The sequence below is a fragment of the Aethalodelphis obliquidens genome, unplaced genomic scaffold (genome assembly GCF_003676395.1).
Source record: "Aethalodelphis obliquidens isolate GAN/ISIS:26980383/991018 unplaced genomic scaffold, ASM367639v1 scaffold115, whole genome shotgun sequence".
Lineage (NCBI taxonomy): Eukaryota > Metazoa > Chordata > Mammalia > Artiodactyla > Delphinidae > Aethalodelphis > Aethalodelphis obliquidens.
Genome location: NW_020838059.1, coordinates 2,320,724 through 2,330,780, shown reverse-complemented (window position 1 = coordinate 2,330,780; position 10,057 = coordinate 2,320,724). Strand labels below are relative to the sequence as shown.

The window sequence follows — 10,057 nt, the reverse complement described above, 5'->3', positions numbered from 1 at the left end:
GATGATTTGATGGGGGTGTGCGTGTGAGTAATCGGCTGGAGTGAAGGATGGAGTGGGAATTAGCCCTGGGAGCGAAGGCTGGGACTCAAGTCGCCGTATCAGGCACCTTTTTCAGTCTTAATTCAGCAAACATTTATAGCTAACCCAATCAATGCCAGGCGTCGTCCAAGAGCTAGGAGTCCTGTAACAGACCAGGCTCACACTCTCGCCCAATTTCACAGAGGAAGGAAGGGAGGGACCAGAGAAAAACTCTGACGGAACAAGTTCACCAGACCAGGAATGCGGCTTCTCGACCTAGTGCGCAGGCGCCGCGTCCGCAGCGCGGCTGCGCTCTTCCGGCGCGGCGCAAGCTCCGCGGAGACCAATGGGAGCGCGGCTGCGTTCTTCCGGCACGGCGCAAGCTCCGCGGAGACCAATGGGCACACGGCTGCGTTCTTCCGTCACGGCGCAAGCTCCGCGGAGACCAATGGGCGTGCGGCTGCGCTCTTCCGGCGCGGCGCAAGTTCCGCGGAGACCAATGGGCGCGCGGCGCTGGGGCTGCGCATGTGTCTTACGGCTTCTCCCGGAAGTCTCTTCCTAGGTTCTGAGCGTGAAGGCTGTTCCTAGCTTCTGAGCGTGAACCTGCAGAGATGAAGTAAGGCCCCAGAGCTTCCCTCTGAGGGGAGGTGTCGGGGACGGGCAGCCGGAGGTGGCCTACCGGGGCTGAGGGGCGGGAGAGGCGGGGAGACTAGAAAATTAGTCCCCCAGTTTTGCTCTCCTTTACCTCAGGCCGGGCCGCGCTTACTTGTGCGCTTTTTCGCGCCCTGTGCAGCCCTTTAACTAAGGTTAAGCTGATCAACGAGCTGAATGAGCGTGAGGTCCAGCTGGGGGTAGCGGAGAAGGTGTCTTGGCACTCCGAGTACAAGGACAGCGCCTGGATCTTCTTGGGTGAGGCCCACATCTTTCTCCCGTAGGGCTCCTCATTCTCTCCTGACCTGCTCCCTAACATTTCAGCGTTCCCGCCCTTCAGTCCTCCCGACATTCATCACTCACTTTTATTTCCTTCCGCTCTCTGCCTGTGAATCCGTTTTCCATGTCTTTTCTCTCCCCCATTTCTAGTTTTCTCTCTCTGCCAAGTCAGTGCTCATGATAGGTACTGCTTGTCATCCACTATGCTAAGAATCGTGCCACTTGGTTTCTCAGAGACCATTTTTTTTTTTTTTTTTTTTTTTGCGGTACGCGGGCCTCTTACTGTTGTGGCCTCTCCTGTTGCGGAGTACAGGCTCCGGACGCGCAGGCTCAGCGTCCATGGCTCACAGGCCCAGCCGCTCCGCGGCATGTGGGATCTTCCCGGACCGGGGCATGAACCCGTGTCCCCTGCATCGGCAGGCGGACTCTCAACCACTGCGCCACCAGGGAAGCCCTCAGAGACCATTTTTATCACCCCCGTCCCCCCATTTATACAGCTAAGGAAACTGAGGTGCAGAGAAGTTAATAGACTTCCTTCCAATAGCTAGTAAGTGAAACAGCCAGAACTATGGGATTTTAGAACTCATGGTCTTAGCCCCTATCCCATATTACTGCCAACTCCCTCCCGCCCCATTCCCCTTCCCTCAGAATTTATTTTCCTCATCTAATTAGCTCCTGCCTTCTATCCATGGTCATATCACCATCTCTGTATTCACTTGTGTCACATCCAGTAATTTGACAGGTTATTCAAAGAGGTTATTGCACCAGACATTGTGCTAAGCATTTTATAAACATTGTTTTATTTAATTCTTATAAAAATTCTGTGAAGAAAGTACTAATATCCCCATTCTACTGATGAGGAAGGAAACATTTGCAGGGGAATTTATTTCCTATGAAATGCTTAACAATTGACTTTATAATCCTTAGTCTGTGTGAGTTGGGGTTAATATTTGCATATTTAAACTGATTTTGCATCTTAGCTGTTGAATTTGTAGATAAAGAGCACATGATTTCAAGATATGTTTATGGAATCCAAGTTTTGTGCTGGAAACTATCTGCTTTGTCCAGAAGATTTTGGGTGTGAGGAGGACTAGTTTGGTTAGGGGTGGCCCTGATCTTTCCACTCAGAGTTAATCACTGTTTTTTCTGTACTACTGCTACATCTTCTATGTGTTTCTGTGATTGCATCAGACTGTGAGTTCTTGGAGGGCAGGCCCTGTTGTTTACTCTTCTTTGCACCCCCAGTGCCTAGCTGGAAGCATGCATGGCACATAGTAGACACTTGGTAAATGTTTGCTGAACTGAAATGTGTTTTTTTCTTCTAGGAGGGCTTCCTTATGAGCTGACTGAAGGCGACATCATCTGTGTGTTCTCACAGTAAGTCCCCTTTCATTTTCTGCCTTCTCAGTCATGAGCATAGTTTGCTTCCATAATGCATTTTATGGCATCACAAAAAACATTTATTTTAATTCTAGGCTGACCGGCCTCCCTGCACAGGGAGGGCTGGAGCTTCTGCTCTAGTTTAGATCAGTCCCAGGACATGGTGCTGGTACTCTCCCAATGTGGAAGATCCAAGAAGTTGGATGATTTAGGAGGCTGTCTTGGGGATTCTGGTCTATTTTTATTACTTTTTCAGTGAGGCCTACACTGGAACAGGCTGGAACTCCCAGGAAGGTACTGTGTTGGCCCATCTCTTCGGGCTCCTACAAACCCGTGGTAACTCATGATCACGGGGCCCTTCTGGGCCCACACCTGTGTGGCATTGTAGGATTAGGGCAAAGCACAGAGAGATTGGGAAAAAAGCAACAGGTTTAGGCAATAGTTTGCTTGCTTTGTTTCTAGATTAGGGTAAGGTTAGTGAGCAGAGCCAGTCTCTAACCGGAGGCTGAGAATCACAGGCTGCTGAGGAATAAGAATGTCTAGGAGAACCTTATATTCTTCATTCTGCTATGGGATGATAGCAGCAGCACTGGGTGGGAGAGGGTCTTGGCAGCTCACACTAGTAGTGGCAGCTGGTAGGAGAGGGGTTGGGCACAACCCCAGAGCTACATAGAGTAGTTAGTCCATAGGGCCAGAGGGCCTTGGCAGCTCACAGGAGCAGAGGGCCATGACCCCTGGGCTGTGTAGCCCTCAGGGGAAGAGGACCATGGTAAAAGAGGTTGGGTAAGCAAACACAGCTAGCACACCCTGGCAGAGTCATTGCCATGGCAGGGCATGGTTGGGCCTTCCAGTGGGCAGAGGGCCCTGGCTGAGTGGTTGGGCAACTTAGGGGGCAGCAGGTTCTGGCAGAATGGTTGGGCAGCATATAGGGCAGAAGGCCATGGGAAAGAAATTGGGCAAGAAGAAGGCCATGGGGCTTCCCTGGTGGTGCAGTGGTTGAGAGTCCGCCTGCCGATGCAGGGGACACGGGTTCGTGCCCCGGTCCGGGAAGATCCCACATGCCGCAGAGCGGCTGGGCCTGTGAGCCATGGCCGCTGAGCCTGTGCGTCTGGAGCCTGTGCTCCGCAACAGGAGAGGCCACAACAGTGAGAAGCCCGCGTACCGCAAAACAAACAAACAAACAAAAAGCAAAACAAAAACAACAACAACAACAACAAGAAGGCGGCCATGGTAGAAGGCCCTGAGAGGGACAGAGGCTGCTTCCTCCAACTCCTGGTTATTGGGAAGTTCACAGCAGGTACAGCCTATAATTTCCACTCCTTTGTGATACCTCTCCCTGATCCAGCCTTCCATCTGGGAGCTGTTTTTGTCTTATTTGCATTGAGTGTGTTTATATCACACAGCTAGTGTGTGTGTTTATTCCAGTTCTCTGTTCTGGCTATACACGTTGCTCTCCATGAAGATTGCCTTTGCGATTGATAACAGTGGCTTTCAAAAAGTATTTTGTTTTCTGATTATCAGAGTAATGTATAGTCATTATAGAACATTTGGCAATACCCTGAGAAAACCATAGTTCAAGAAGAGTCATGTACCGAAATGTTCATTGCAGCTCTGTTTACAATAGCCAGGACATGGAAGCAACCTAAGTGTCCATCAACAGATGAATGGATAAAGAAGATGTGGCACATATATACAATGGAATATTACTCAGCTGTAAAAAGAAACGAAATTGAGTTACCTGCAGTGAGGTGGATGGACCTAGAGTCTGTCATACAGAGTGAAGTAAGTCAGAAAGAGAAAAACAAATACCATATGCTAACACATATATGGAATCTAAAAAAAAAAAAAGGTCATGAAGAACCTAGGGGCAAGATGGGAATAAAGACGCAGACCTACTAGAGAATGGACTTAAGGATATGGGGAGGGGGAAGGGTAAGCTGTGACAAAGTGAGAGAGTGGCATGGACATGTATACACTACCAAAAGTAAAATAGATAGCTAATGGGAAGTAGCCGCATAGCACAGGGAGATCAGCTTGGTGCTTTGTGACCACCTAGAGGGGTGGGTTAGGGAGTGTGGGAGGGAGGGAGATGCGGGAGGGGGGGGGGGGGGGGTGTGTGTGTGTGTGTGTGTGTGTGTGTGTGTGTGTGTGTGTGTGTGTGGCTGATTCACTTTGTTGTAGGGTGGAGGCTAACACACCATTGTGGGGCAATTGTCCTCCAATAAAGATGTTTAAAAAAAATTTATAGTTATAAAAAAAAAGAACATTTGGCAAAAAGAAAAAGTATAAAGAAGAAAATAGAATGTACTTTAAGGAAAAGCTGTTAACATCTTGGTGTTTTTCTTTATTGTCCTCTTTTCAAAGTTGGGCATTATTTCTAATATTTTGCTGTTATAAATTATACTGCAATATACATTGTAGTGTATACATCTTTGTATGCATCCCTGATGGTTTCCTTAGTGAAATTACTGGATCAGTATGGTAGCATTTTTAAGATGTTTTATAAACATTGCCAGATTACTCTCTGAAAAGGTTGTTTCAGTTTCCACTGAAAAGGTGGTATCAATTTCCACTCTCACTAGAATGGTCATTTTTCTGAATCCAAATCAGTAATCGTTATTTAAAAAAATATTTGCAATACAGCCTCTCAGTATTATTTTACTTTGCCTTTATTTCATCATCAGGGAGATTGAACATCCTTTCATAGATTTACAGGCCCTTATTATTTCTTTTTCTTTGTAAATTGTCTATTAATATCATTTGCCTATTTTTTCCCTATTACTGTATTCCTCATTTTCTTACTGATTTTACAAGAGCTGTTCATGTGTTAAGGGTATTAACTTATTGTTGTAACACTTTATCATGTATTGTATTGCTGTGGACTTTTTTTTTATTTGATGTGTTATACTACATTGCTGTTATTCTTATTTCTTGATGCTCAAATTGTCCCAGTTTGGTCTGTAGTAGTCCCTTCAAGCCAACTCCTGTATTCTTTTTTCTTTTACTTTTTATTTTGAAATAATTTCTGGCTTAAAACAGGCAAGTTATAAAATAGTATAAAGTATACCTGTACCCCCTTCACTGGGAGTCCCCAGATGTTAGCATTTTACCACATATGCTTTGTTATTATTTCTTGCCACCTATACATATTTTTTTAACCTTTTGAGAGTCAGTTGCAGACATGATGCCCATTTACTCCTAAATTCTTCAATGTGTATTTCCCAAAATACAAGTACATTCTCTTGTTTAACCTCAGTATAGTGATCAAATTCAGGAAATCAACACTGTTGCAGTATTATTATCTAATCTTATAGACTTTATTCAACTCCACCAGTTGTCCTGATAATGTCTTTTATAGCAAAAGGAAAAAAATGGCTTTCTAGTCCTTAATCTGTGATATAAATTGCAAACGTTTTCTCCTAGTTTGTCATTTCACTTTTGACTTTGCTTATTGTGATCTTTTTGCTATGCAAAATTATTTTTTTAAATTTTTATGCATTCATTTATTCATATGTTTAAATTATGTTATGGTAACATTGACTTTTTAGGGGATGTACAGTCTACAGATTTTCCTGAGTGTGGTTTTAGCCACATCCCATAAATTTTGGTATATATTCCCATTTTTGTTATTTTCTAAAGAGTCTGCCATTGATTTCTTTCCTTTATTTTGTTTTACTTTCTCTTTCATCCAGTTGTTAGCTTGGAGAATAGGTTTCAAGTTCTAGGTAGGGTATTTTTTGTTTTAAAATATTATTTCCAGCAGTTTAACATTGTGGTTGGAGAATATGGTCTGTGCTGTTTTTGGAGATGATTGAGGTTTACTTTGAGACCTAGTCTACAGTCAATTTTAATATGTGTTTCATGGATTCTTGAGAAGAAACTCATCTTTTTGTACAATCAAATATATCTGTACATATACTAGTCTGATGTTAATATTTTTAACAATATAATTGTTATATTATTAGTTATATGTTTATTTGTATTTATATTATATAATTTTATATTAATTAATTCCTCTGGCCTATTTTTGTCAATTTTATGTGTTATGAACTCAAAGTGGTGTGTTAAAATCTCTCATACTTTCACTCTTACTTGCTCATCCTATTTTTAATTATAATTTTTGATTTGTTGATTTATGCATAAAATTTCATGACTTTTGTTATGTATTAGGACCTTTTTCAGAGCAAAAGAGCCCTCTTAGTCACATGTAAATGTTTTTTTCTGTTGGCCTTGGAGTCATCTTTGATCTTAATACTACCACCCATTTCTTAATTGGGTGTTCTTGATATATCTTTGTCTAAGTTTTTATTTTTAACCTTTCGTTGTCATCTTGTTCTAGATGTGTCTCCCGTACAGACTATATTATTTGAATTTTGTTTTGTCATCCAATCTGAAAGTTTTTGCATTTTAAATCAATAGTGTCTTACTCTTTTATAAAATAAATAGATATGGCGAAATTGTTAACATTAATTTGGTACGGGACAAGAAGACTGGGAAATCCAAAGGATTCTGTTTCCTCTGCTATGAAGACCAGAGGAGCACAATTCTGGCTGTTGACAATTTTAATGGGATCAAGGTGAGTATGCTTACTAAGCAGAACTTTTCCTTCATGTAGGGCTTCAGTTTCATTTCCCACCTGATAGCCACAGGCTCAAGGGCAGTACTGGTCAGCTGGGTGTGTTGTGAGGGTTGCAGAGGTTTGGGGACATATTGACCAGGAAATGATCCCAGAAAATAATTCCGTTGGCTCATGACTCTGCCAGCACTTGTTCCTTTTACCCATCTCTTAGCAAACCATCTCCTCAGGAGCATAGGTACCATGACCCCCCACTCGCCTTCACCCGGCACCCAGCCAGGCCTCTATTTCTCACCTTTCCCTCCTCACACTCCAGTCTCATTTCTGGTATACTGGAGAACAAAGAGACTAGCAAATGCTGCTCTTCCATGCTGTCCTGTGTCAGGAAATTTGGGGCTCCATCATGGTTTCATGGCTGAGGACATAGCCATGTATGTCTGTCATATGTCTCCACTGACTTAGCAGTACTGGGCCCTGGAAATTCTCTAGTTAAAATCTGATGACAAATTCTACAAAAGTAACTCATTCTGAAGTTTTCTCTCCTCTGATCCCCTCTCTCTTCCACCCTTGTAAGTGAGACGTTTGGCTAAGAGAAGGGGATGGGGCAAGTCAGGCTTATCTGTGCTCCACGTGGTCCCTATGCTTGTTTAGGAAAAGCATTGCCGTTGAACGAGCATTGTCACAGGTCAGAGGGGTAACTCTTGACTTGGAGAGTTTGTCACTGACTGCACCAGTGTGGAACAACTGGAGATTATAGGACAGGGTGGAAAAAGGTTCTAGGCTTGATTTTTAAGAGAGCCGGCAGTCAAAGGGAGTCACCATAAAGGGAAGGTTTTCAAAAATGTTTTGAAATGGGGAATAAGATTGATGATAGAAAGTGCTCAGGCTTAAAGGTAAGAGTAAAAACTTGCTCTTGAATGGAACAGTAAAAGCCAGACATTTCAAATTTCAGATGGCTTTGTCTATAGAATAAGTCTGTATCTGCCTGAATGTTTTTGTTTTAAGTAAGGGGTCAATTTTTTGTTGTTCACCTGGAGAGTTGTGCTTTGCAGCGATAGTATCAGCGTGAGCCAGTTGTTCCAGTATGGTGGGGGTAGAGCAAGGTGTGAGGGCTTAAGAAAAAAAAAAGTAGTCCTTTCTAGATTCCTTCCCCCCTCCCAACTATTGGTCTGCTTTGGCCTTGTCCTAATTGCTGTGTCGGGAAAGCAGCTGTAGCAGTGAGCTCAATTTCAGGAATTCCCTCTTGCTGCCAGGCTTTTTCATGGTGTGTTTCACTGTGGGTGTTACAGATTGAGGGTAATTCATTGTTTGTGCGTCTGAACTCTTACAGTTTTCCGTGCTGCTTGTGCTTTGGGGCAGTACTTCCCAGGCTCTTTTCACTTCATGGCACACGTAGAACGTGAAGATATTAGTATGGCACTCTGGGGTAAACTGATGAGGCTGCCTAGTACAACTGCCCTGGGGGCTCCAGCTGCGCCAGGCCCCACCTGGCTGCCCCAAGGGCTGAGCGAATTAATGTGTAGGGATATGTGCTGTGACACACCAGTTGGGCAGGTCTGCTTTCAAGATTTCCCGAGAAATAGAATAGCGGGAGGGTAATGGGTATGGTTCAAACCATGGATTTCTGCAGCTGGGTTCAAATAGTTAGATAGGAGGGCTGTCTTTGCTGAAGCATTGCCTGTCTGTCTTAGATCAAAGGAAGAACTATCCGAGTGGATCATGTGTCTAACTATCGGGCTCCTAAGGACTCAGAAGAAATGGATGATGTGACCAGAGAGCTGCAGGAGAGGGGCTGCGGGGCTCACACTCCCTCACTGAATTCATCTGAGGGCTCTGAAGATGGCAAACCCACCAAAAAACACAAAAAAGGTAAAGCATTAAGGCCCAAGAGAAGATTCTGGGTAGGCTTAGTGTTTGCTCTTCTTAGCATTCACTGAGAGTTGGTAATCAGTTCTTAAGTGTGAAGGGGGAAGGTGTGGGGAAGCTTACTTTAATTGGGAAAGGAGAGGTATCAGCAGAAGGCTAATGGTATGGGCTGAATTCTGTGACCAAAATACATATGTTGAAGTCCTAACTGCCCCCCCCCAGTAACTCAGAATGTGACTGTATTTGGAGGTAGGGTCTTTAAAGAAGTAATTAAGAGTGGGGGTTGCCTTATACAGCAACTCGACATATCAAGGGTGACAGACATCCAGCTTGGCTTCTCGGGGGCACGTTTCTGGAAGTAGAGACTGTGACTGCTTCACGCTGCTGCCAAGGATGCTTTCCTTTTGCATGTCCTCCATCTTTTCCATCTTCCTTTTCTTATTTTGCCCTTCTTTTCCTCCAGACAGAAAGGAAAAAAAGAAAAGAAAGAAAGAAAAAGAGAAGACTGACCAGGAGGTACAGGCAGAGCAGCCAGCCTCCTCTTCATCGCCCAGAAGCAAGATGATAAAGGAAAAGGATGACCCTGGCTCTAAAAAGCACAGTGGCAAGAACTCAGAGAGGGGTCAGAAGTCAGAGTCCAGGGAGGTGTGGAAGCCCCACCCCAGCTCCCCTGAGATCAGGGCCACCTGCTGTGGTGGAACAGAGGACCGAGAGAGGGAGCTGAGGAAGGAGAAGCCCAAGCACGAACACAAGTCATCAAGCAGGAGGGAAGAGAGAGAAGACAAGAACAGAGATAGAGACAGAGGTCGAAGCTCAGACGCACATTGCAGCTGGCACAGTGGGCGCTCTGAGGGGCGTAGTCACAGAAGTAGAAGTAGGAGTCAAGATAAATCTCACAGGCATAAAAGGGCCCGGCACTCCCGGGACCGGGAGTCCTCTAATCCTAGTGACCACAGGCATCACTGAAGCCACAGCCTGTTCAGCTGCATGGTAGAATTGGAAATAAACTGTGTTTTCTTTTTGTTTTTGTTTTTCTTTTCTCTGTACGCGCACCTCTCACTGTTGTGGCCTCTCCCGTTGTGGAGCACAGGCTCCAGACGCGCAGGCTCAGCGGCCATGGCTCACGGGCCCAGCCGCTCCATGGCATGTGGGATCTTCCCAGACCGGGGCACGAACCCACGTCCCCTGCATCGGCAGGCGGACTCTCAACCACTGCGCCACCAGGGAAGCCCCTGAGCTGTGTTTTTAAAATGCAGTGAAATTCAGTTATGCTTTTACTATTTCTAT

The 10,057-nt window shown here is 44.8% G+C and overlaps 1 protein-coding gene across 2 annotated transcripts; it reads left to right on the top strand.

Annotated features, from left to right (window-relative positions):
• The first annotated feature begins 529 nt into the window (after positions 1–529).
• On the top strand, positions 530–9,793 carry RBMX2 (RNA binding motif protein X-linked 2). Of its 2 annotated transcripts, none has more exons than XM_027097533.1 (6): positions 530–634; positions 812–927; positions 2,274–2,325; positions 6,775–6,904; positions 8,596–8,773; positions 9,234–9,793. In XM_027097533.1, exons 1-6 carry the CDS (start codon positions 630–632, stop codon positions 9,734–9,736), a joined length of 984 nt encoding a protein of 327 aa, XP_026953334.1. In that variant the 5' UTR covers positions 530–629; the 3' UTR covers positions 9,737–9,793. The 2 variants fall into 2 exon arrangements, with proteins under 2 accessions (XP_026953334.1, XP_026953335.1); XM_027097534.1 differs by having other exon boundaries at positions 9,238–9,436.
• Positions 9,794–10,057: the final 264 nt, after the last annotated feature.